Here is a 26,174-nt window from a genome sequence, read left to right as displayed (position 1 = left end):
AGCATCTGGCCTCAGCAGGAACACCTGCTTCCTTGTGGCTCAGCTGGTAAAGCATATGCCTGCAATGTGGGAGACCTGGGTTTGATCCCTGGGTTGGGAAGATCCCCTGGAGAAGGGAAAGGCTACTCACTCCCATATTCTGGCCTGGAGAATTCCATGGGGCCACAGAGTCAGACACGATGGAGTGACTTCCACGTTCACTTTCACTTTTCAGCCGGAACCCTGGGCCAGTGGGGTCCTGAGCTCTGCTTCCCCACAGGCAGTTCTGGCTGTTATTCCTGAGAGTGGGTGGGATCAAGCCAGTTCAGTGCTGGCAGCTATGGTCCCAGGATGGGGGTGGCCCTCTCAACTGCATCTTATATTTCTGGCAGTGAGTTTGTTGCCTGGCTCCTAGAAATTGGTGAAATCAGCAAGACAGAAGAAGGTGTGAACCTGGGCCAAGCCTTGTTGGAGAATGGTATTATCCACCATGGTGAGTGGGGCCTGGGTCTGGGGTGTGTGAGGGGTAGGCAGGTCAGACCTCAGCAACTGATGCGAAACTAACCCAGAGGCCACTTCTACTCTGCTGTGCGGCCGCCTGTTCCCTGGGCACAGAGTGGCCCTGGGGACGTGGCTGCCCTTATAAAACTGCTCACAGGGCTGGAAGATCCAGCACTCACCCGGGGCACCCAGAAAGCAAGGTGGCCTTATAAAGTTACGGGCGGGGAGGAGAATTTTCTCTCTGTCCCTGCAAAAAATAGCAAGAACTGTTGAAGTTTTAGTTTCCAGTTGGAGCGTGGGCAGGGGGTTCGGTGAAATTGCACTTGGCATGGAGCCTGGCTGGGTGGAGGGTGAGGATGTGGTGTGGGTTGGGAGGGGCCGGGGGCTGCACTCGGCCTCACCAGCCCTGGGTCCTTCTAGTCTCCGACAAGCACCAGTTCAAGAACGAGCAGGTGATGTACCGCTTCCGCTACGATGACGGCACCTACAAGGCCCGAAGCGAGCTGGAGGACATCATGTCCAAGGTGTGGACCCTCCGCCCTGACCCACAGTCTGGACCCCACTGCCCTGCCCCCCTGCTCTGCCTCTTCTCTCCACACCCTCCTATCGGCCGGGATTTGCAGTCCCCTGGAGAATGTGGCCCGATCCCAGACTCCCCCTTTTTCTCTTTCAGGGTGTGAGGCTTTACTGCCGTCTCCACAGCCTTTACACCCCTGTGATCAAGTAAGTTACTCCCTGCAAGCTTCACCTCTGCCTCTTCTCAGCTGTGTGGCCTTGGGCCGGTAACTTAACCTCTCTGAGCCTCGGTCTCCTTCTCCATCCAATGGGACTCATAACTGCATCTACCCTGTAGGTTTGTCTCGAGGGTCAAGTGAGTTAATCTGTTGGGAAACACTGCAGCTTGGTGGCGAAGGGTGTTAGTTCTGGGGTCAGACAAGGCTGAGTTTGGATCTCAGCCTGCGAGTTGATTAGCAGCTATTTCCCTTTATGGAATGGGGATAATAATAGGATCCACCCCAGAGCCTTGGCACTTGCTGTCCTCTCTGCCTTGGCACTTGCTGTCCTCTCTGCCTAGGATGTTCTTTCCCTACATATCTGCTCCCGTCTTTCCTTCAAATGTTCCTAAGTCAGAGGGGCCTTCCCGACCACCTTTCTAAAGTATCACATCTGGAACATACTTTGGTTTTCTTCTTGAAGCTTGTCAGTGGCTGACATACTCTATATTTATTTCTTGGTCTGTATAATGTCTTGTCTTCCCCCACTGAATTGTACACTTACCAAAGGCAGGGAATTTTCTCACCACTGTGTCCCCAAACCCTCAGCAGCACCCAAAGAGGCGCTGGCTAGTAGAACTTCCCGCATTGGTAGAAGCGCTCTGTACCCGTGCTGTCCAGGACACTGGCCACTAGTCACATGTACTTTCACACTCTTGAGACTGAAGAGTGTAATCTGAATTCTGATGTAACATTAAGTGATTGGAAAACAGCCACATACTGGAGAGTGCCTGTCCGGGGCAAAGGAGCCCTCAGTAAATGTTTGTTGAGTGGTGGTTGAAAGTAACTAGCTTCTTTTGCCTCTGTGTCTGCATCTGTGGAATGGGCATAAGCATAGCTCACACCCCTGGGGTTGTCATCAGGAGTGAATCTGAGTGGCACCCGGCACACGGTGAGGGCTGTATCAGTTCCCGTGATTCGTGATTGTCTTTACTGTGAAGCTTATGGTTGTGGATGAAGGGCCAGGGAGGGTGATGTGATCCTTAATAGCTGCAGAGGCCTCTGCCCGCTGTCCTGACAGCTCTTACCACCTCTCAGGAGTGGAGGGGCAGGGTCTTCTCCCCTTGGAGGTGAGGCGCAGGGAGCCCCTTTGTGCAGGCCCAGAAGGCAGGTGGGGCCGGCCCGGTTCAGCTCAGATCTCACAGGAGGGGCCCCTCCGTCCGCCCCCGAAGGAGGATGTGGCCGGGCCGACAGCAGGTCCTGGTTACTGCACACGTGCCCTGCTGGGCTCCCCAGCTCCCGAGAAGAGCTCCCCTAACCTGCCTTTCTCAGCCCCGAGAGGGCTGGCTGCAGAAACCCATTTGTGTCGGCTTCAGAAGCTGAGCAGTTGTTGTGGTTTGGCTGCAAGATCCGCACAACCCTTTGTACCACAACTTGGCAGGAATCTTGACAGGTCAGAGTGAAGAACTAGGACTGTCACAGACCCCTGCCCTCTGCTTGGTCCTGACTGCCCACTCCAGCCCCTGGAGAGATGTTTCCACATCGACATAGTTTTGTTACCTTTAGATGCGAGGATGTCAACGATGAAACGAAAGGAAAAAGGGAAGAATTGAAAGTTTCTCTCTCTACTCAAGAGTAAATCAGGTCTCCTCAGGCTCAGCGTTTTTGATGTCTTGGGCTGGATCGTTCTTTGGGAGCTATTCTGGGCAGTTTTGAGTGCTTAGCAGCATCTGGTCTCTACCTGCTAGATGCTGATGGTACCTCTGGTCCCCCCTGTCCCCGGTCAGATCATGACAGCCAAAGATGTCACCAGACACAGCCAAGCATTCCTCGGGGGGCATAGTCATCCCTGCTGGAGAACCCTAGGCTGGGGAGAGTTCCCAGAGCATTAGAGCTGCCTGAGGATGGGGTTCTGGGTTGGGACAGACCTGCCCTAGGTGACTCTGTGAGTGAGGGGCGGGTCCGGCTGGTCTCCCTGTCTGGTGGTCACCCTGGTCCCCCGGCCTCTGACCCGTGGCTGGAGAATCTAGAAGTCCTTGGACCCCTAGCACTTTGAGCAGGGACTTCGGGACTGTTTCCCCTCCCTCCTGTCTGATCGGCTCACGGCCGGCTTCCTCTCCACAGGGACCGCGATTACCACCTGAAGACGTACAAGTCCGTGCTGCCCGGGAGCAAGCTGGTGGACTGGCTGCTGGCCCAGGTGAGAGCTCCCCTGAGCGGGTGTGACCCGGAGCTGAGGGGCTGACCAGGATGTGGGCCTTTGAGGTTTAAAAAGCTTTAATTTTAAATTTTATTGATTGATTTGGCTGCACCGGCTCTTAGCTGAGGCATGCAGGGTCTTTAGTTGTAGCCTATGGGATCCAGTTCCCAGACCAGGGGTTGAACCTGGGCCCCCTGCGTTGGGAGTGTGGAGTCTTGGCTGTGGGACCACGTAGGAAGTCCCTAAAAATTTGTTTTAAAATTATTATTGTTTTTTTTTCTGTCCAACTATCTTTTTATTTTTTAAAACATTAATAAATTTATTTTAATTGGAGGCTAATTACTTTACAATATTGCAGTGGTGTGGGGCATACATGGACATGAATCAGCCACGGGTGTACATGTGTCCCCTCATCCTGAACCCCGCTTCCATAAAATAGTTTTTTAAATTGTGGTAAAATACACATACTATGGGCTTCTCACGTGGTGCTGTGGTAAAGAACCTGCCTGCCAGTACAGGAGATTCGGGTTTGATTCCTGGGTTGGGAAGATCCCCTGGAGGAGTAAATGGCAACCCGCTCCAGTATTCTCGCCTGGGAAATCTCATGGACAGAGGAGCCTGGTGGACTACAGCCCATGGGGACACAAAAAGTCAGACATGACTGAGCACATCGGCAAACACATAAGATAACATTTACCATCTTAACCATTTTGAAGTATACAATCCAGTAGCCTTAAGTCCCTTATTACACAACCATCACCACCGTCCACTTCCAGGGTTTTTTCCGTCTTGCAAAGCTGAAACCCTGTCCCTGTTGAACAGTAGCACCCTGTTCCTCCTGCTGCCCGGCTCCTGGCAGCCGCCCTTCCGCTCTCTCTGAGCTGGCCTGCTCGAGGAGACCCGTGTGAGGGGCCAGGCCGTGTCTGTGCTTCTGTGTCAGGCTTGGCTCACTCCGCATAAGGCCTTCAGGGTTTGTCCATGTTGTAGCCTGTGTCAGAATTTCCTTCCTTTTAAAGGCTGAATAATATTCTGTTGGGTGAATAGAGCACATTTTCGCTGTCAGTCAAGGGACAGTGGGGTGACTGCCACCTTGAGGCTTTCTGTTTTAAACATGAGATGATCTCGGGCCCACTGGGACAAGTTAGTTCCGTTCTGCCACCAAACCGGAGCCTCCGGGTGGAGGCTTGCCAGGTTATTCGCTTCACACGGTTCCCCAGTGAGCAGGGGCTGGGCAGAGTCTTGGAAGAATCTATGAGCCGCTTTTGCTGCAACTTCCCCAAGGCAATTGTTCTGTTGAGGTGCTGTGAGCCCTCCTGCCTGCCCGTCTCTTGCAGTTGGTAGCTCCAGGTCACAGCTTGCTTATTCTGGGCCAGGGCCCGTCTGCTCTTTTGGGCATTGTCTCACTGAGTCCTCCACCCCATTTGCAGATGGGGAACTGGGGTCCAGGGAGGCCAAGTGCCTAGTCCAAGGGCACACAGCCTGGCAGCAGCATAGCTAGAACTCGGGTGGGCCCATCTTATCCCCTCGTGCCTCGGTTCTGCAGACATTTCAGGGAGCCTGCAAGAACTTTCATTCATAGTTTATAAGAAGAATGCACTGGCTCCAAAGACAAGGAGCCGACTGTGAAATTGAAATGGATACATGTTTAAACTTTTATAGAGTGCAGCTCGATGGCAGCCTCATTAATTGTTAAGTTTCCCATTCACAGAAACCTCATTCCATTCAAAAACAATTTACTGCCTGGATTTTCTCTTGCCGAACAAATTCCTGATGATTGCCTAAAAGTCAGAGCCAATCTATGTAAAGTAAAGCCTTCTTGGCATCAAATAACTTCAAAAGCAAGCTTAGAAAACGCCTTGAAAAAACTTTTTCAAACCCCCAAAATGTATTTAATGTAGGATGTGAGTGCATTTTAAAATATGCTTGCTGGGATGTGGGGCCCTAAAATGTGGGAGGTCTTAAAATGACCTTGGATTTGAATTTATAGAGTTGCATGGCTTGGAAGCATAGAGCTGCTAACCATTGTACTATACCACCCCCTCCATAGGATCCCCTGAAGCCAGCCCAGAGCATGTGCTTTGCTAGCATGGCCTCTTGGGAGGGCTTGGGCCACTGCAGGGCTCCCAGCACAGATGAGACAGCAGCTGATTTTGGTGGGATAAGATCTTTGGGCTGTCGGAGGATGAGGCTGGCAACAGACAGGCCGGTGAGGAGGCAGATTCAGAACTACAGGCAGGGGAGCACAAGAACTCCCCTGAGAATGGTGTGGCCTCGGGAGAGGCGGGAAACATGGTCAGGTTTTGGATTTTTTGAAGGTAGACCTAACAGAATCTGCTGCTGGATGGATGAATTGTGGGCAGCGGTTGAAAGAGGAGTCTTGAAGAACTCCAAGGTCCTTGACCAAGCCGGGGAGGCTCAGGGCTGTGACCTGGAGCACTCCAGCAAGGAGGAGAACTAGCCAGAGCAACTTCCTCCGCTGGTTTCTCTTTGTGATTGGTGTCAGGCACGGGTCGGGGGGGACCTGTTCTCGGCCAGTGCTGTCAGATTAGCTGTGATCCTGGCCGAAGGCCCCCTGGAATAGCCTGAGTCGTTGTCAGTGGGTCCTGAGAATGCCCCACCCCTACCCCCCAGCATCCTGTCACAGTGGAGGCAAGGGGAGGATGGTGGAGTAAAGTTTGTGGCTGACCCTCTGCCCACTTCAGCAGGCCTCCCATTGCTCGGCCTGGTCTGGGGACACAGGGAGGCTAATTGGGGTTGACATAGGATGGCTTCCATGAGATTGACCAAAAGACAGCTGGCATCTGGCTCCCAGTCAGGGAAGGGGGAGGACGGTATGCATATGGGTCTCTCTGCATGAGAGAGGTTGGTGATGAGGATGTGACCTTGACGACTGGTTATGGCAAGTCTTCATTAGAGTCATCCCCACCTTGTACCTTGGCAGGAAGGTCAAAAAGAAAACATATAATTGTGTAGTTCAGGAGGGTTATTTTGCTTTGAACACCTCTTCATTTCTAACTTCTAGGTCATTTTGCTCCTTGAAACAAAATGTTGGTTGGAACCTCCTTGATCAGCTAGAAATGCTTGTGGCTGCACATAATAAGAAACTTGACTTGCACAGTAAAGACATTTTTCTTTTTTTTTTTTGTTCATGTAACTAGACATCCAGAGCTCATGATCCTAGAGCTCAACAACGCCATTTACACCTAGGGTCTTTCCATCTTTTTGTTCCACCACCTTGCCCGCTGCCTCATTGTCATAAGACGGCTGCCACAGCTCCAGATATCGCATCCATATAGACCTATGGCCAAAGGCAGGCAGCAGGGACAGGTGAAGAGAGCTTTCTCACTCTGTTTATTGGGGGAGGAAACTTCCTCCAGTCCTCTCCCTTCCCAAGTGGTCTTCCTCTTGGTCTCATGGCCAGGTGGGTCCCACATATACCCCTAAACCACTCCCTGGGGAAGACAACAAGGATTGCTGAGCGTGGCTTAGAATTCCTCAGAATTCATTCCTTGAGGCTCCCTGCCAACTCCTTGGATGAATCAGAGTTCTTTTAGCTCTGAGAATGAGGGAGGTACTAGTCCTTTGATTGACAAGCTACATATTGCATCAGTTCTGATCTCTGTGTATTATCTCATTTAGTCTTCAGAAAAACAGTTGTTATCCCCACTTTACTGATGAAGGAACTGAGGCTCAGGTTTTACAACTTGCCTCAGGACACCCAGAAATGGGGTACTCCTGTAAGATTGTGTGTGTGTGTAACGGGGGCTTTCATGATGCCCTGGTAGTCAATAATAATATTAGAAATAATAGTAATACCCCTCTCTATTGATTATAACCTGTACTGTGGAATCTGAGCAGGGAACACCACTGAGGGGTGGCAGAGGCCTTGGAAAGTTAAGAGCAAATCCAGGGATTAAAAAAATACAAATGAGGGCGTGAAGCTTGGCGAGGTTAAGGAGTTGCCCACGGTCACAGCTTGGCCAAGCAGGGGTTTGAACGAGGGGACTCCAGCTTCAGATTTGTTTCTTCCCCTCTCTGCTCGCGGTTTTTGGTCCATGTTGCCTGGGCTCCAGCACGCCCCAGGCTGCGGCCGTCAAAAGGAGGGTGGGGGGCAGTGGGCTGGGATAGGCCAGAGCAGGTCAGGACAGGATCCAGGTGCTGCGGGGAGGCTGACATCTGCTGGCTCCTGTGCCGGCTCTGCAGAAATGTGCCCGAGTGCCCGCCATGCTGACCCCATGGCCAGGCTGATGGTGCTGCTGGCAGAGGCGGGGGTTCTAGCGCCTGGGGGTTGGGGTGGCGGGGCTTGGATGGGAGCAGGCAAAGGGCAGTCTGGCAGCTCAAGGCACCAGCCTAGAGGAAACAGGATAAACAAGGACAGGGCAGGAGCCCTGGCCACGACCCAGGGCAGCTTTCTTCCCTTCTTGGAGCCTCAGTTTCCCTGTTTGTAACTTGGAGGGAAGGCCTGGCTGTAAGAGGATTCCATTCTCAAGCTGTGACCTTGGGCCAGTGCCACATCTGTCTGTCCCTCAATGTCTTCATCTGCCAAACGAGGTTAATAAGAGCAGCTGCCCCTGGGTTGACCCTTAAGGCTGTTAGCGTGGCTGGAGCACCCCCGCCAGGGGGCTGGTGGGCCACTCAGGGGGCAGGGAGACTCAGGCAGTGAGGTTGATTACACTGTGGGGAGAAAATGGGGGCTTGTGACTTTCGATCTCCCCACGGCTGGTGGGATGTGGGTGGGGGCTTACTCTTCAGGTGGGGGTGCACCCAGGGTTGGTGTGATTCACTCCTGAGCAGAGGATCCATCCTGCTGCTGTTCTCACTTTGGGAGCTGCCCCGTGGGTTACCCCAGGGGCCTCTGGGGAGAAGAGGGGAGGGGATAGGCTGGGAGCCCAGGTTGTGAGAGCTTCAGAGAGCCAGGTGGGCTCCAGACGTCAGCCCGGGCCCCCTGCACCCCCCTCCCCACCCCGGGCCTGCCCGCCTCCTGGGCCCCTCACAGCGGGAGGCTATGGCTGTGGATGCAGCACCCCCGGGATGGATGGCAGCCCCCTGCCCCCGGCGGGGCTCAGAGCCTGCTGGCCCTCTAACTGCCAGCCCGGGGTCCCACAGGACAGGTTTGTCATCCATGAGTCAGCCTGGGGCAGTGAAACACGAGGCCAGTGGCTGCCCCAGGCTCTGCTCTGGGGTCTGCAGCTCTGAATTCATTTCTCCTTTAGCTGAGGAATTCCCTGCCTGGCCACTCCGCTGCTGGCTGCGGGCTCTGGGGGGTAGGTGGGATACACCCAGAGTGCAGGACTCTGGCCTGGTGGTGTCAGGGGCCTCTTGGAATCAATTCTCACTTGGGCAGTTGTTTAAATGAGAGGCTGTAGGCCCTGTGACCCTCTGAATGGAGTCGAAGTTCATTGACCTGGCTACAAGCTCCTGCATGAGTTAGTCCTTGCTCACCATGTCTTTATCCAATCAGCAGGTATTTATCAAGCACCTACTGTGTGCCAGGCTCTGTTCTAAGCCTTGCAAATTCAGCAGGGAACACAATAGAGCAAAGGCCCTTTCCCTGTGGAGCCGACCTTCACCCACACCCCGTCCTTGCTGGCCATGCTGTCTTCTGTGCTACAGACTCCGTCCACCTCTGGACCTCTGTCCCTGCTGTTTCCTTTGCCTGTCCCTCCCCCAGTGCACGCACAGTTCATATATTTTGCATGGATATACAGAGATTGTTTGGGTTGCAAGAAGCAGAAACAGAATCTGGCTAACTTAAGGAATATAAAAAAGAGATGGTGACTTACTGGGAAGGCCATGGAGCACCCACAGAGTCAGGAAAGACCCTGGAGCCAGGCCTTAAAAGGAACTGGCACCAGGAAACTCCCAGCTCCTCAGGAGCAGGCGCGGTGGGACACTGTCTCCAGGGCACGCTCTAAGGCAGGATTGGCTCCAGCTGCTCCCTGACCTTGGGTTCCTCTGCTCAGGGGTCGTGTTCTGGGGTGGGAGGCATTGAACTGGCCTTGCCTGGACCCCATGCCCTCAACCTGGCCAGGGGTTGGCGGTCCCAAGCCTGGAGGGACCTTCCTCTCATAGCAGCGTTCTACATGGGAGAGTTGGCCCTGAAGGTGGGCCCAGCAGGGGCCCAGCACACTGGCCACACCCATTCAGTCTTCAGTTTCGGGTTGGTTGTCACTTCCTCCAGGAAGTCTGAGATGAGCCAGACCCCCGATTTAGGAGTATTTTCAGTTGCGAGAATAGAAAATGCAACTGAACACTGGCCTAAGCAAATGACATGCTGCACGTCGGGAGCACCACATATCAAGAGCCTTCTGTCCTTCACTCTGCCACCCTCAGCAGGCTGCCACGTTGATCATGACATGGTCCTGCAGTCCCTGCATCACTTCCTCATGTAATTTTATCCCAGGCAGGGAGGGGTGCTGTTGCTTTTCCCTTTTATTAGGGAGGAAGATATTTTCCAGGATTTCCTGGTAGCCCTCCCCAGATGTCTCATTGGCTAGAGCCAGGTCAGTTAGGAGTTGAACTTGGTTTCTTAATATCAGAGAGCCAACTACAGAGGCTGAAACAAATTAGGGGTTTATTTTTCTTTAGTACGAGGGAAGACTGGAGGTTGGTGAGACAGAGCTGCTGGGACAATCTCATGCTATCTTTGAGGACCACCCTATCCCTTTCTTTTTGCTCTGCTCTGCTTAGTATGTTTCTATTTTCCAGATCACAGTGTGATATAAGATGGCTGCAGGAGATCCAGCCATCACATCTGTGTTCCAGGCAGGCAGGAGGAAGAGATACAAAAGGCCAGGAATAAAATGTGTTTCCAGAGCTCCCTGTCAGTGATTTCTGCTTGTGTTTCATTGGTCACCGCTGGCTATAGTGGAGGCTGGGATCTGAGGTTATCTAGATAGATGCACTGTCATCTATAACAGTGAGGATTTTGGTACCAGGGCCGGATGGGGCGGGGGAGGGTTGTTGCTGGGCAGCCAACAGTGTCTGCCACATAAAATCTCAATTTCTCTTTTTGCAGTGTTTATCGCATGATACTCCATGCATTTGTCACATTTAAATAACATACAGTTATATATTTTTCTGGTTTGGGAGTTGTAAATAACAATCAGAGACATGGTTGGTGGTACCACAGTAGATAAGACAGAGGCACATCCCTGCCCTCGTGGAGTCTCCCTTCCTGGGGTGGCAGTGGGCTCTTTGTCCACCTGGCTCAGCGCCTTGGGCCAGGTCCACCTAACACCTTCCCCTTCTTGTTCTGTTCCAGGGTGATTGCCAGACACGTGAGGAGGCCGTGGCGCTTGGCGTGGGCCTGTGTAACAATGGTTTCATGCATCACGGTAATCCAGCCCTCCGCTCAGTCCAGCCTCCCCAGGGGGTGGGGTGGGGTGGGGTGGGGGTCTGTCCTGAGACAGAATTGCTGGCAGGGACCCTGGTCCCTGGTGCATGTTTCAGCGAGGGGAAACAGGCCCAGAGACAGCAAGTGGTAGGCTGGCGGCTGCCCAGCAAGGCAGTGGGTGTGGGCCTATGGACTGCTGTGGCTTTGGGCCAGCTCATACATTCCCCTCCTCCTCCACCCCCAGTTCTGCACCGATGGGGAGACCACTTCAGGTGTCCCGTGGGGACCGAGGTGGCTGATCAAATCCACGGGCTTCCCAAGACTTTACTCCTCGATGGCCTCCCAGGGTGGGCAGCGAGGCTGGGCGAGGTGGGCCTGGTCCGTAGGCCTCCTGGGAGGGGAGGAGAGGGGCCCATGGGGACAGAGGATGGCCGGGCTGTGAGCGTGAAAGGGAGGAAGCCAGGCGGGGCCTCGCCCCTCAGACACGTCCCTCCTTCTCCTGCAGGGAGAAGCGTGTCGGAGGGGAGGCGGGTGGACGGTGTGAGATGGTCCTGGGGAGGGAGAAATGGTTCCACTGACACCGCTTTAAGATGACAGAGAGATTATACCCTGGGCCCGGCCTCCCCTAGGAACTCTGCATGTAGTGATTAGTTTAATCCTTGTGCTGGTCCTTTGATGTTGGTATGGAAAACATGCCCGTGTATAAATGAGGACCAGAAGCCCAGACAGTTAGGACACTTGCTCAAGGAGGGGCTGGGATTTGGACCCAGGCAGGTTGGCGTTACAGGCCACCAGTGAGCTCTGTGGCTGGGGGAGCCCCAAAGTTCTGTCTGGTCCCGGGGGAGCCCCCAAGTTCCCACTTTTTTAGGATGAGTGGATTTTAGCCTCTCCCCACCGCCCCCCTGCCAGCAAAGAGCCTTTCTCTGGTCTCCAGAACAACCTCAGGGCCTTGTCACCACGCAGTGTTTCCCTCATCCAGGGGCCCCTCCCTCCCTGCCTCGTCCCCTGACTTACCAGTGTTTCTGCTCAGCTCTGGCCTCTGCAGCGAGTCCCCCCCGACCTGCTCGGAGAGGTCCTCCCCTGCCTCCTGCTCTGGACCAGCTCGATTCCCTTTTCTTCCCGGGACTGCCCTGTCCCCGTGAGGCTGAGTCCACACCTCCCCTCTGTCTTTGTTCATCCATAGCGTGTCTTTTGCCTGTGGGCACCATGCTAGGCTCTGGGGACCAGAGGTGAACAAGAAATACAAGTCCTGCCCTTGTGTGTGTGTGAGTGTGAGTCACACAACCGTGAAATAAGCTGAAGCCACGCTGGGGGGAGGAGCGGCCAGAAATCCTCCCAGCATCTGCTCTGTGCACCAGCTCAGAGGTTGGCAAACTCTGCCTGTAGTAAATGGCCAGACAGTAAATGTCTTAGTTCTTACAGGCCGCACGGTCTCTGCCACAGCCCAGCTCTGCCCCTGTAGTCTGAGAGCAGCTACAGGGGATGCATAAACAAGTGGGTGTGACATTTAGCCAATAAAACTTTATTTAGAAAAACAAACTGGGGGCCACAGCTTTCTACACTTGGTCCAGGAGCTGGATTTGCTGTCCCTTTGCCCTGTGAGGTGAAAGGCCATCAGGTTTGGCCCCTGCCTTGAAGCCAGCAGGCCCGGTTCTGGGCCCGACTCAGCTTGCTGACAGCAAAGCCCTCTCCTCTCAGCCTCAGTTCCCCCATCTTTCCCTCCCCGTCTGAGCTCAGCATTCTGACAGCTCTGGGGCGTTGGGGCTCACTCCACAGCTGAGGGGGGCAGGTCGGGGCCAGCCAGGGCAGCCCGGGTCATTCCTGAAACCCACTCTGTTCCCTGCAGGGATCTTTCCAAGCCCATCCCTCCCTCCCATCAGCTGAACAGAACCTCTTATTTGTGGGTGAGAGTAATTAGGGGTCCACCCCAGGGCTATTTCAGGAAGGCGGCTGTCTGAGGACCTTCTGATGGGGGTGACCCCGGGCAGCACCGACACCCTCGGGGGCGCTCAGGGAGAGAAATTGCAGGGTGCCGCCCTCGGTCCCCTCTGCCTGCCACGAACTCCAGACCAGGCTAAAAGAGGAAACAGCCAATCCTAGGGTGGCGGCTGCCGCAAAATGCAGGTTAGGGTGCCGGGTGGAGGGCGTGGTGGGGCCTGCCTGGCGCCTCCCGGGGTGTCTGACCTGGGCTCGCGGGGCCCTGGGGTGTCCCCGGGGAGGGGCCCAGAGGCAGTGGTCCAGCCCCCTCGCTGTAGGTGCAGACAAGGAAACTGAGGCTTGTGATTTAATCTTGGCGGCCGCTCGGGGACGTTGGTTGTTATCCCTACAGATGAGGAAACTGAGGCTCAGAGAGGCTAAATGGCCTTGAGGTTGGGGGCGGGGGGAACTGACCAAGGCTTTCAGCGATGGTCTGTGCCCGCGTCTCACGAAACCTGGCCAGTGGCTGTGACTGGAAGTTGGGAGTGGTCGGCCCTCACCTGGCCAAGCTCCTGGACTCCGGGGTTCCAGCTGTTTCCCCAGATGTTTCAGCTCAGACACAAGACACAGCACGGTGTCTCCTCCTCCCTCTCCCGGAGACTCGTAGCCTCGTGTTTACAGGGGAGGGGAAGCCAGCTGGCCTCCTGGGGCCTGGCTCCCAGCTCTGGGGAAAGCAGCAATTTGAGTGTCTGTTCTCTCCAAGGAGGTAATAGAGGTGGCCTGAGAGCCATGCTCACAAACAGCTAGCTGTCCCGGGAAGGGAAGGAGGCAGAAAGGAAGGCCTCTTGATGCTTTTCATGTCATCAGAGGCTTTCAGGGAGGCCTGAAGCTAAGGCAGCTGCTTGTCCTTCTTTCTCGGGCCCACTGACCTCAGACGACTGCCTTGACGTCTCCCCTTCTGGAATTTGTCCCTGTGCCCATCTGTCAGGCCAGGCCGGGCAGTATGATGAAGAGGAGGAGCCTGGGCTCTGTGGTCTTGGGCAGTTTATTTAGCTCCTCTGGGCCTTAGACTTTCTGTCTTTAAAAGGGGCACAGCAGGTCCTCCTTTGCAAAGTGATCTTAAGCCTGTATTCCTGGTGTGCTCTGGACTAGAAGGTATTTAGTTAAATTGTAATCCACAGGGTCCATATCACATGCTGATTGTTACCAGTTTTTTTTTCTGTTTTTGTTTTAGTATTTTTCGGTCACACAGCGTATGGGATCTTAGTTCCCTGACCAGGGATCAGACTCACATCCCCTGCAGTGGAAGCGCAGAGTCTTAACCACTGGACCACCAGGGAAGCCCCTGTTACTGGTTCTTTTTACTCACTTTCCTGCCTAGTCTTAGAGGTCTGAAGACTTTTTCTGTAAGGACCCGGATAGCACATGTCTCAGGTTTTGTGGAACGTACAGTCTTTTGCAATTATTTAACTTTGTCATTGTGACCCCAGAGCAGCCCCAGACAATATATAAACAGATGGGTATGACTGTGTTCCAATAAAACTTTATTTATAAAAAGCGGGAATGAGCCACATTTGGCTGACAGAGGCTGAGTGTACCATCCCCTGGTCTACAGGGTCTCACTGTGGTCTGTTTCTGATTATTAGTGAGGGTGAGTTCCTTTCCATGTACTTGGCACTCACCACTTTCTTAGGTTTTCCCATTTGTTAATTACCTATTTATATCCTTTACCCATGTATCTATGAGTTTCCCAGCTTTCTCTGGTTGGTTTGTTGGAGTTTCCTGTATAGTCTAGAGATTTCTCCTTTGTTGATTTTAGACCAGACGGTTAATTTTGAATCTGTGGCCTGCCTATGGCCTTGCTATTGAATGGAAGTCCTTAATTTTATCATACTGCTTTTTCGGGGTGGGGGGGGTCCTTGTATATGAACTCCTTTTCTGTTTTAAGACAAAGACACTTGCCTGCATTTTGTTTGGTGAGCTTTAGTTTTCCTATTCTTATTTAGGTCTTTGATTTCAACAGGATTTATTGTTATATATGGTGTGAGGTAGGGATCGGATTTTTTTTTCCCCCCATAAATACATCAGTTTTCCCTGTACCATCTGTGGAATACTCCATGTGGTTGTTCGTCATCCATCATATGCTAAGTTCCCATAAAACAGTGGCCTCTTATGTGATAGCTGTTCTCTTCCACTGGTTCTTTACTTCTGCTGTGCTTCTGCAGCTTTGTACCTTACATTGTGGCTTTGTAACATGCCTTTATATAAGCAGGTGGGATGAGTTCAGAATTTTCATGAGAGTCAGAAAGTCAGGCTTTTATGTGAACTATCCTAAGATGTTAGTTTTGGCACAGGACTTTACTTACTAGAACACCATGCTGGCCAACCCAAGCTTGTCCAGGGGCTTGTCCTGGCCCGTGGCTGCCAGTCGGCAGATACCACTGAAGGCTCCCCGTGTGAGCCTGACCCCGTGTCTGTGGGTTTGCAGTGCTGGAGAAGAGTGAGTTCAAGGATGAGTCCCAGTACTTCCGCTTCCACGCAGACGAGGAGATGGAGGGAACCAGCAGCAAGAACAAACAGCTTCGCAATGACTTCAAGCTGGTGGAGAATATCCTGGCCAAGCGCCTGCTGGTAGGAGCAGAGCTGAGCTCGCTGCATCTTCCTTCCCAGACCTGCCCGCAGGCCTGGGAACTGGGCAACCTTCAGGTTGTGGCTGGAGAAGTTGGGCTCACCTTGGGGTGGCCAGAAGTAAGGGGGGATTTTAGGCGGTGCCTGGCAACACTGCCCAGACGCCAGGCTACTTTCCTGGCCAGGCCACCCTCCTGACAGATGAGACTGGGCTCGCTGGGCTCCCTTTCTTTTTCTTCCCCTCTCCTCTTGTCCACCTTACCCCAGCCTAGCCTTCGCAGGGAGGATGGCCTCCTGAAATGACCCCTGTCATACCAAAGCCTTGGGTCTTCTGGGCCGGTGCCCTTGTTCAGTTGCTGCAATTAGCCTTGCAGTTAAGGTAGGACATTTACCAGCCTGGTCAGGTTTTTTACCAGCCTAGCCCATCCTGTTTCTATGCCTCCTGGTTGAGCCTCAGCCTCCACCTTAAGGCCTGGCCCATAGCAGGCAACTGGGAGAGGGGCTCGGAGAGGTTGGGTCTCTTGGCATAAGCCAGAGTTGGGGCTGAAGCTGGCCTGACGTGCAGGCGGCTCTGTTCACGTCTCTCCTATCGTACTTAAGGGGGCTGCTGTTCCAGTTCCCATTTCTCCCGCCACAGAGCCCTCAAGCGCTCCACACCACACTTGGGACAAAACCTCCCTGCCCCTTTTCCTTCCTCTCCTGTGTTCCCCCTTCCTTGGCCGACTTAGCGCAGCCACTCAGATCTTCCATCTTACCCTCCAATACTCTGGGGCCTGACTCAGGGCCCTGGCACCTGCTGTGCCCTCTGCCGGGAGCACTTTTCTCCACTCTATAAACTTCTGTTCCTCATTTCATTCAGGTCTCAGCGCAGATGTCCCCTCCCCTGGCCCTGCTTCTGTGCTGCATTCTATCCCTTTAAGTGCTTTATTTTAATTCAAAGTACATACACCCCTGGGTACCACATTCTGTATTTCTTTGTAGTCTGTCTCTCCTACTAGACAGGCAGCTATACATGAGGGCAGGAACTGTTTGTCTTTTTTGGTGCTGTTTCCAAAACAGTGTAGTACCTGGCCCATATAATAGATAGCAGCTCAGCAAAATATGTACTGAGGAAATAAATGCATTTCCCTATATCCCCACTACCACGGACCCCCCCCAAACCTTCTTGTCATCCTGCGATGGGGAGGGACGGCTCCTCCCTAAACCCCCTTCCTGTCCCTAAGTTCTTGGTGGCAGGACACTTTGGTGTCTGATTTATTTCAATAAGGCAGTAAGCTGTTATTGAGCACCTGCAGTATGACAGCAGATGGGGAGACAGTGGGGCATAATAAATAAGGAGGCTCTGTCCTCAGGTTGGGAGGAGGAAAGGGGAGACAGGCCAAGAAAGCTAAATGAATACGTGGTCACCCTACTCCCAGCCCCACCCTAAGAAGATCTGGGACATGAGGAGCCAGCTGGGTCCCAGTCCCCTCCAACCCGCCCCAGTGGGGGCCAAGCTGGGGCAGGCTTCAGGCCCCACTCCCTGTCTCACTGCCTCTCCTGCCTCGAACCCCCAGATCCTGCCCCAGGAGGAAGACTACGGCTTCGACATCGAGGAGAAGAACAAGGCTGTGGTGGTGAAGTCGGTCCAGAGGGGCTCACTGGCGGAGGTGAGGCGGCTCAGGGGGGCCACCCCGGCCCCTGGGCTGCGTGCGAACAGGAGAGTGGGGCCCTCCTCCAGCTCAGAAAGCCCTGGAATGGCAGTGGTTCCTCCTGGCTCCTTGTCCTCCTGGGGATACTGAGTCTGGGTCTCTGGAACTAGTGATGGAGCCCCCGGGATCCAGGTTGCCCTCCCAGCGTGGACCACCAGCTCCCCCTGCTGGCCCTGCAGAGGCTACCCCCCCCCCCCCCAAAAAAACCCCACTGGGGGCTCTGAATCAGCTGATTATAGAAAAACCAGCCGCCTGAGTAAGGCAGGTTTGTTTTGCTGCTCTGAGATGGATACGAGGTCTGGAGGAGGGAGGCCAAGGCTTCAGCCCCAGGGCCTCTCAGCTGTTGTCAGGGGTGTGAAGACGGCTGGGAGAGAGGCGCTGGCCACTTTTTTCAGGGGGCTCTGCTTGCTTCCTTATAGCAATCAGGAAGGTGTTTGGCTGCATATAGTAGCCGCAGGCTGGGCTTGACAGTGGCTGGAGCCCCAGGGCTTCTGTTTTCTTGTGATGTAAGCAGCTTAGGAGGAGGTGGTTATAAGTCTTGGTTCAGGGTTGACATCGCTTCACCTTTGCTGGCCAAGGCCTCGTGGTCCCAAGGTGGCCACCCCAGGTCCATGCCTTGTGTCCTTGCAGAGCCGGGCAGGAAGCAGGGGCGGGCTGGAAGCTTCTTCTCAGGGAAGATGTCTTTGCTGTTAGCGGCCCCCACAGGCCTCCCTTCACAGCTCCTTGGCCCACATGGGTCTCACCAGCCCGCCTCACTGTTTACCACAGAGGGCAGCGGGGTTGCCCCAGGGGGTGTCTCACTCGGGTCCTACTTGGTCCCTGGGGCTGGTGACTCTGTGCCCCTGAATTGAGCGCCTCCTTAGTGAGGAGGAGAGGGGGGCAGTTAACATGGTGTGCTCATCTCCCTCACCACCCGCCCCTGCCCAGATGGCCGGCCTGCAGGTGGGGAGGAAGATCTTCTCCATCAACGAGGATCTGGTGTTCCTGCGGCCCTTGGCTGAGGTGGAGTCCATTCTCAACCAGTCTTTCTGCTCCCGCCGCCCGCTGCGCCTCCTGGTAGCCACCAAGGCCAAAGAGTGAGTGTCGCCAGGGGCGGGGTGTCTGGTGGCCTTCCTCTCGGGATGAGGAGTTGCCCGGGTCCCAGGGGTGGTGGTGGTGGGGGGGTGCCTGGCTGACCCAGGTCCCCACGGCTGGCGGGTCCTCCTGCAGGCACGTGACAAGGTGCTGCTGGCTCTGTCCAGTTGGCTCACTGCCCGGTGGCTCTGGCAGTGCTTACTGGGTGTCTGCTGTGTGCCCGCTGGCGTTTTAGGCTCGGGGGACGCAGCCCCATCTGCACAGATCCATTTCTGCCCTCACAGATCTCAGGCTCTTTGGAGGCTAGAGCAGGAGACAGACAAAGTCAAAGCAGAAAAGGGAGAGACGTACCAGGAGGTAGTGAGTGTGGACCAATATATTGGGTTGGTCATAAATCATTTGGGTTTTTGCATCACATCTTATAGAAAAATCCAGACAAATATTTACCCAACCCATTATAAAGCTGGGGCAGGAGATGTGCTGTGTGGAGGAGTGCTGGTCAGGGAGATGCCCCTGAGAACGGAGGTGAAGACCTGAAGGGGGGTAAGGGAGGGAGTCGGGGACATCTGGAGGAGGGGGGTTGCTGGCAGAGGAAACAGAGAGTGCAGAGGCCCCCAGGGTGGCACTGGGGCTGGTGTGTTTGAGCAACAGTGAGGAAGCTGATGGGGCTGGAACAGGGTGGGCACTGAGGTTGGTCAGACAGTAGAGGCCAGGCCCTGTGGGACCTGTGCCCACAGTAAGGAGCATGGAGCTACCGGAAGGTTCTGAGCAGAGGGGCAGCGTGATCTGACATAGGGTCCCGCAGCATCTCTCTGGCTGCAGGTGGAGACTAGATTGTTGGGGGTGGGGCGGGAAGGGCAGAAGCAGGAAGCCTGGAGAGGAGGCTGCTGGCTGGGCCAGCCCAGCCACGGTGGGCATGGTGAGAAGTGGTCGTGTACCAGATAGAGGCACCGGGAGGAGCGTTTTCTATTTTAAATCCTGCGCATTTGCTTTTCACTTCTCTCTTCTATTTAAGGCAGATGCTCCTGGTTTTCTGTTGATGGGAGTGATAGAAAGTTTTAAATAGCATTCTTTCAGTTCAAAGGCTTGTCAGTTTTGGGGACATGATTGATGGTTTGGCTGGTATGTAGAAGTGGGAGAAATCACCATGGTGGAATATGCCCGCTTCAAGTTCCAGAAATACCTGGGGTTTGAGAACAGGCTCCCAAGACGGCTTTTTATGGCAGGCGGGGACAATCCAAGGCCTAATGTGGGGGACATGTCTTAGATAGGGAAGCCGATGGCTACATTGAAGCCCCTGGATTAATAATGACCTTGGGCAGGGGCTGACCATTCTGCCCTGTTGATCCACCCACAGAGTGGCTGGGTCATCTGGGCTTTCAAATCATGATCTCTGGGGGACATGTGGACATTTTTCTGGAGTCAGCACCCAGATGTGCTGGGGGTCACTTGTCACCCTCCAAGTAAGTGATTATTAAATAAAATATGCACTCACCAAGGTGCTGGTCTGGTGGCCACAAGGCTTCTTCTCACCCAGAGAATGATAGTGAAGGGTTAGGAGGGTGCATGGGCAGACTTTCCGAGGGTGGGCTGGCTGGTTCTGATGAATCAAAGGCCCTGCTCTGTGCAGTCTGATTGAGTGAGGTTTCTCTATGCATTTGGAAAGCCTGGTGCTGCTGCTGTCTGGGGCTGGATTTCCCAAAAGCCTGGGAGGCAGGGGCTCCCCTGGTGGCCCCCTGGGCTTTCTTTCTGGAGAGACACTGCTGTACCTTATGGCAGCTTCTGTTCGGTGCAGGATTGTCAAAGTCCCTGACCGTCCAGAGGCGCTGTGCTTTCAGATCCGTGGAGCAGCCCCGCCATACGTCTACGCAGTGGGGAGAGGTAAGTGGGAGCCCAAGGGACGTGGAGTGGGGCTTTGGGAGGCCAGTCTGTTGTGTGTGTGGAAGGAATTCAGAGGCGCCCGCCCAAACACTTACCTCCAGGCCTGTGCCTCTTAGCCCACAGTTAGCACTTCCCTTCTTTGCTGGAAGCCAAGGCTTGTAAATATGCATGCATGTGGGGGTTGGGCAGCTACACTTGGGGAGCTGAAAGGAAGCACTAGGGAGTGGGGAGGACTGTGGCAAAGTGGCAAAGTGAGAAAATGCACATTCACTCCAAACACGCAGTGTTTCTTCGGCTCCAGCTCCTTATTGCCAGGCAGGAATGTGGCAGTTTGAGAATGACAGGACAGCTGAGAGAACATGCCCTTGGAGCCTGGTAGACCTGGGTTTGGAACCTGGCTTCTTCTAGACACGTGACTTGAGAGAGCCACTTTGCCTCTCTGAGCCTGTGTTTCTGTATCTGCAAAAGGGGGCTGATCCTGGCTCCATAATCATGGGGTTGTTGTGGGACTTAAAGGAGAAGAGGGCTTCCCTGGTGGCTCAGTGGTAAAGAATCCACCTGCAGTGCAGGAGCTGCAGGAGCCGCAGGTTCGATCACTGAGTCAGGAAGATCCCCTGGAGGAGGGCATGGCCACCCACTCCAGTATTCTTGCCTGGGGAATCCCATGGACAGAGGAGCCTGGCGGGCTATAGTCCATGGGATCGCAAAGAGCTGGACACGACTGAAGTGAGTAGCAAGCACACATGCGAAGGAGACGAAGCTCTGGAGTGAAATGTGCCTGGGTTCAAGGCCAGCCTCCCTTACCACGTGACCTTGGGCTCACTGTGACTTCTCTGAGCCTCAGTCTCTTCTTCTGCCAAGTGGGAATGACAGTGCCTTTCCTACCCACTGGCATGGGGTGGAGAGTGGCTGCGAGGTGGGAGGATGGAGGTGGCATTTGGTGTGGGGTGATGGACAGGTGCATCTGGTTACTCGCCCTTGCTTGATACCACCCCAGCCTCTCATTGCCTGGCATCCAGCCTCAAGCGCTCCTGTCCCCCTTAGGCTCCGAGGCTGCGGCTGCAGGGCTCTGTGCCGGCCAGTGCATCCTGAAGGTCAATGGCAGCAATGTGATGAATGACGGAGCCTCAGAAGTCCTGGAGCACTTCCAGGCATTCCGGAGCCGCCAAGAAGAGGCCCTGGTGAGCCGCCTGGCAGCCGAGGGGATCAGAGAAGCCCTGCTCACTGGGGTGGAGGCTGAGGGCACCCTCCCTTCTCTGGGGAAAAGCCTGCATGCACCACAGGGTTTGGGTGGGGTGGGGCTGCAGACCTGAGGGCTGAGCTGGGCCTGAGCTCCGGGACCCCTCTGCTTCCCTGAACCTCACGGCCTCAGTTTCTACAGTTGTGAAATGGGTATGATAAGACCCTCTTTTCTTACCACATAGGCACGTAGGGCAACTAGTCACATTGATGATAAGAAATTGATGATATGCTTGGGTTGGGGACCCAGGGTTCTGTGGACAGTGATTCATTGGTTTATTTAATAAGCATTTCCTGCACGCCTGCTGTCTGCCTGGTGTGTTTCTAGACCCTGGGGCCACAGGAGAGACAAGCTTCCTGCTCCCGTGAAGCTGACTTACGTTTTCAGTGCTCCCTCTTCCCTGGCTTCTGTGAGGAGCATAGACTGTGGACACTGAGGGCTGAGTGTGGCTGGAGATCCCTCAGGAAGTTTCCAGAGTGAAGTCTGGGAGGGCTCTCTGAAGGTGGTGTCGCCGACAGGCTGAAGCCCTGAGCTTTGGAGTCGGGTCAGCGTGCACCTGGGCTCCGGGCGTCGCGGCCGCCCCTCTTACTCTGCTCCCCACACAGGGCCTGTACCAGTGGATCTACCGCACCCACGAGGATGCGCAGGAGGCCCGGGAGGCTGCCGGCGAGGACCCCAGTGGCGAGGGGGCCCGAGAGGAAGACCAGCTCGACTCGGGTAACGGGACAGGCAGGCCGTGAGACAGAGACGCCCGTGAGGACTGGGTCCTCTGTGTCCATACTCCTCCTAGTCCCATCCAGTCCTCGATGCTGTCATTTCTGTATGAGTCTCTGATCGCTGTCGTAACAAAGTATGAGGAACCTGGTGGTTTAAAACCACATGCGTTTACTGCGTTACTGTTCTGGAGGTCACAAGTCCGAAAGGCGTCTCCCTGGGCTCTAATCAAGGTGCTAGCAGGCCTGCATTCCCTTCTGTGGCTCTTCACTTGCTTGTTTCAGGGAGACAGCTCCCCAGCCAGCCCTGGAAACCCTGCCTCTTTGTTGACCCCAAAGTCACCAGCAAGGAGCCCAGAGCTGTCAGACACCAAGGCATCGAAAGCCCCTGATCTTCCCACGTCTCCTCCTGCCCCCAGCCCAGCAGAGCACAGAAGCGACTGGAGAGGAGGAGCTATTAGTCAAACTCCAAGCATTTAGTCGACACCTACTATGTGCTAGGCTCAGTTCTAGATTCGGAGGATACAGTATGGATTAAAACAAAATAATCCCTGCCCTCAGGGAGCTGTTCCCCTGCTGCTGAAACACCCACAGCCTGAAAGAAGGGTCCTAAAGGAGACAGGCCGATGGGAAGAGGGAGAGACTGGAGGCCAGCTCTGAGCTCAGTTTATGCCCCTCTGAGAGCAAAGGGCTGTGGGCCTCCTTTCCCCAGCACATGGGTGACCCCAGTGATGACGATGGTAAACCACACTGGGAAGAGCTGGTAGTTTCGAAACATCCATTCAATAAGTAGAAGCACCTACTATGTGCCAGGTCATGTTCAAGGAGCTGGGGAAACAGGAGTGAACAAGGCAGACGGGGTCTTTGCCCTTAGGGCACTGACATGAGGGGAACAAGACAATGAACAAAAGAACAAAAAAACTGATAATTGGTGGCGTAGCATGGAGGGTGAGGGGGAAAGGGTGACAGTGTTTGTGTTGAGAGTACTCTTTGGAGCAGGTGGGAAGGAAACTGCTTCACGCCATAAAGTGCTTCCTTTCTTCCTAGATACATTGCTACCTAGCTGTGTGACCTCTAAGGAGTCACAGTCTCTCTGGGACCCTGTTAATCTGGACTGAAACTGGGCTCCATAAAAACATTGGCTCAGCAAACTAAAAAGGCTGAGTAGGGTTAATGAGCTTCAGGTCTGGCTCGATCCAGCATTTCACATACTGAGGAGGTCTTCGTTTTCTCCAGTTCTCGGCTCTGCTCCCTCTGTGTTGATTTCCCTCTCACATGCTCTTTTCTCCACCTAGTGGCTCTGGTAACTTGAAATCCAGTTGAAAAAGAGGATGTCTCCTTCCCTTTGTAGATCCAAACAGATCTCCCTCTCATGGGCTCAGCTTGGGTCACATGCTTGCTCCTGAACTGGTCACTGTGAATAGAGGAAATCACACATGTTGAATGGTCAGGCTTTGCCTCTGGGGGAGGGTATGGATGGCAAATGAGTCTCCTTTTCCGAGCCCCAGAGATTGTGAATGAGACTCAAGGCTTGATTCCTAAAAGGAAAGTCTTTTAGAATAAGGAGTGAGTGACAGTGGGCTGGCAAAAGTGAAGAGAGCTGCAGCACAGGTTTCAGTGTCCCCGTCTGTCTAATGTCGGCTGTCCGCGGTGCTGGGTCCGGGGGCTGGCTTGGTGTGGGGTCGTGCTGCTTCCGCAGGGTCACCTGTCCCTCTGGCTTCCAGCCTTCCCCCTGATGTCCCTGGGTGCCCAGCCGAGCCAGCACGAGGACAGCCCTCTGGTCAGCCTGACGGTGGACAACGTGCACCTGGAGCACGGCGTTGTGTACGAGTACGTGAGCACGGCGGGCGTCAAGTGCCACGTGCTGGAGAAGATCGTGGAGCCCCGCGGCTGCTTCAGCCTCACTGCCAAGGTCTTGCTGGCTGTGGCCCTGCCCTGGGGGGATGGCGCAGCCTGACTCCCATGTCCTCCGAGTTAGCCTGGGGAACCTCGGTCCTAATCCCTGCCCCTCCACTTGGTAGCTGTGGGGTTTAGGAGACTGACTTCTTATCTCCTAGCCTCAGTTTACTCATCTGTTAAGTGGGCCAATAATAGACCTGACCCACACGTGTATTACAAGGTGTATAGTAGTCGCCCAAGATAAACCCCTTAAGACTCTCCCAGGTGCCCAGTGAGTACTCAGTAGCTGTTGATATTTCTGCAGATCCTTGAGGCCTTTGCTGCCGATGACAGTGTCTTCGTGCAGAACTGTGGGCGGCTCATGGCCCTAAGCAGCAACATGAGGACCATGTCCCACTTTGAGTTCCGCAACATCTGTGACACCAAGCTGGAAAGCATCGGCCAGAGGATCGCCTGCTACCAGGAGGTGCCTGCACCCTACAGGGTCTCAACTTGGGGTGTTTCAGTTGTAAATGTCAAATCCCAACCCAACTTAGCTTAAACAAACAGGATAATTAACTGGTTTATATTACTGAAATGTCCATAGGTAAGCTTCAGGCATGGTTGTATCCAGCACTCAAACAGATATCACACTGTTACAAGAACAGGACCTCTCTCCTTTTCTTGACTTTGTTTTCCTTATTGGTTTTGCTCTCAGGCAGGTCCTTTTCACGTGGTGATAAAATGGTCCTCAGTAGCTTTAGCCTTAGCAACCCCAGTAGAAATAGAACACAATGAGAGCTCTTGTTGGCTTGGCCTGGGTCCCCTGCCTAGGCCTGTGCAAGTTCTGCAGGAATGGGGAGGCAGCCTTACTTGAACCTCACAGATGCTGGGTCAGGGAGAGATGTTCCCCCAGGACACCTCAGGTGCAGCTGAAATGGAGACCTCTAGGTGGGTAGGTACTTGGAGGCCTCACATTGCTCCAGGACTTCCTTGAAATCTGGGTCCAGTGAAAGGCAGTGCAGGGGAATTTACTTTTCCATTTGGACTTATTGGCATTTTTTTCAATTTTGGAATGTCTGGCCTAGGCTAGGATAAAGTGGGTACAGGAGATGTGCCAGAATTCCCAGACCCCTAAGTAACAACCCGATGCCTTCCCCCACCTTTCTCAGTTTGCAGCTCAGCTAAAGAGCAGGATCAGCCCACCCTTCAAACAAGCACCCCTGGAACCCCATCCACTATGTGGCCTGGACTTTTGCCCCACCAACTGCCACGTCAACCTCATGGAAGTATCCTACCCCAAGACCACTCCCTCAGTTGGGAGGTCCTTCAGCATCCGCTTTGGTCGCAAACCCTCCCTCATCGGCCTTGACCCAGAGCAAGGTAAATGCATGTGTCCATCAAAAATGTGTTCAGGTCTCATAGTACAATACTTAAACAGAAGCACTCCTGAAGGCCAACAGGCTAGAGCTGGAATGGTGGCTCTGTGGTCATCACGGATCCAGATTCCTCCTATCTTTCTATGCCACCATCTCTAAATGTTGCTTTTATCTTGAAAGATGCCTCATGGTATAAAATGACTGCTGGAGTACCAGCCATCATGTCTACATTTCAGGCACAAAAATGATCATAGTAGTTAAGAGTGTATTGGCACCAAATTGAAACTTTCTTATTAAAGCAGTTTAATGTATTAAAAGAATATTTTAAAGGGAAACTTTTTTCATTCACTGAGATCCTTAAAATGGGTTTGTGAATTTTCCTCCCTACCGTAGGTCACCTGAACCCCATGTCCTATACCCAACACTGCATCACCACCATGGCTGCCCCATCCTGGAAGTGCCTGCCTGCTGCGGATGGGGACCCACAACGTCAGGGTCCCAACGACAGCAGCTTTGGGCCAGCCAATGGAGCCCTTGGCCAGGAGGACCGAGGCCTGAGTTTCCTGCTGAAGCAGGAGGACCGTGAGATCCAGGATGCCTACCTGCAGCTCTTTACCAAACTGGATGTGGCCCTGAAGGAGATGAAGCAATATGTCACTCAGATCAACAGGTGAGCCCTGTGTCAGGGTCAGGATTTCCCAACATCCGCGGCATCAACATTTTGAGTCGGATTATCCTTTGGCGTGGGGGGTGTCCTGTCCATTAGTGGTTATTAGCGGTATCCCTGGCCTCTACCCACCAGATGCCAGTGGCACTCCCTTCCCTAGCTGTGACACCTAAGATGTCTTCAGATGTTGTCAGATGCCTTCTAGGGGCAGAATCATCCTGATTGAGAACCGCTGCTCTAATGAAAGGATGGATGTAGGCAGCATCGTCAATAGAGGCTGAAACTCGGTGAAAGGTTTGGGGCGGAACTTTATTATTTCAACACTGCAGAGAGAGAAAGACAACTGGACATGATGGCCCTTTTGGTGCCATGCAGCA

At 54.0% G+C, this 26,174-nt stretch overlaps 1 protein-coding gene across 1 annotated transcript in view; it reads left to right on the top strand.

Moving 5' to 3' along the window:
* The window catches only part of PREX1 (phosphatidylinositol-3,4,5-trisphosphate dependent Rac exchange factor 1), a 186,318-nt gene that overhangs the window by 139,695 nt on the left and 20,449 nt on the right, over window positions 1-26,174 (top strand). The window contains exons 11-25 of the mRNA XM_055545234.1: window positions 372-472; window positions 901-1,004; window positions 1,154-1,203; window positions 3,318-3,393; window positions 10,658-10,730; window positions 15,135-15,277; window positions 16,831-16,923; window positions 17,893-18,041; window positions 19,835-19,920; window positions 20,965-21,101; window positions 21,766-21,877; window positions 23,598-23,785; window positions 24,077-24,238; window positions 24,924-25,134; window positions 25,524-25,800. Coding sequence (XP_055401209.1) covers window positions 372-472; window positions 901-1,004; window positions 1,154-1,203; window positions 3,318-3,393; window positions 10,658-10,730; window positions 15,135-15,277; window positions 16,831-16,923; window positions 17,893-18,041; window positions 19,835-19,920; window positions 20,965-21,101; window positions 21,766-21,877; window positions 23,598-23,785; window positions 24,077-24,238; window positions 24,924-25,134; window positions 25,524-25,800 — 1,962 coding nt within the window. The remainder of the gene's footprint in view (window positions 1-371; window positions 473-900; window positions 1,005-1,153; window positions 1,204-3,317; window positions 3,394-10,657; window positions 10,731-15,134; window positions 15,278-16,830; window positions 16,924-17,892; window positions 18,042-19,834; window positions 19,921-20,964; window positions 21,102-21,765; window positions 21,878-23,597; window positions 23,786-24,076; window positions 24,239-24,923; window positions 25,135-25,523; window positions 25,801-26,174) is intronic.

The sequence above is a fragment of the Bubalus kerabau genome, chromosome 13 (assembly GCF_029407905.1).
Source record: "Bubalus kerabau isolate K-KA32 ecotype Philippines breed swamp buffalo chromosome 13, PCC_UOA_SB_1v2, whole genome shotgun sequence".
Taxonomy (NCBI): Eukaryota; Metazoa; Chordata; class Mammalia; order Artiodactyla; family Bovidae; genus Bubalus; species Bubalus kerabau.
Note: the sequence above shows the minus strand (reverse complement) of the source record. Positions and strands in the feature narration are given on the sequence as shown.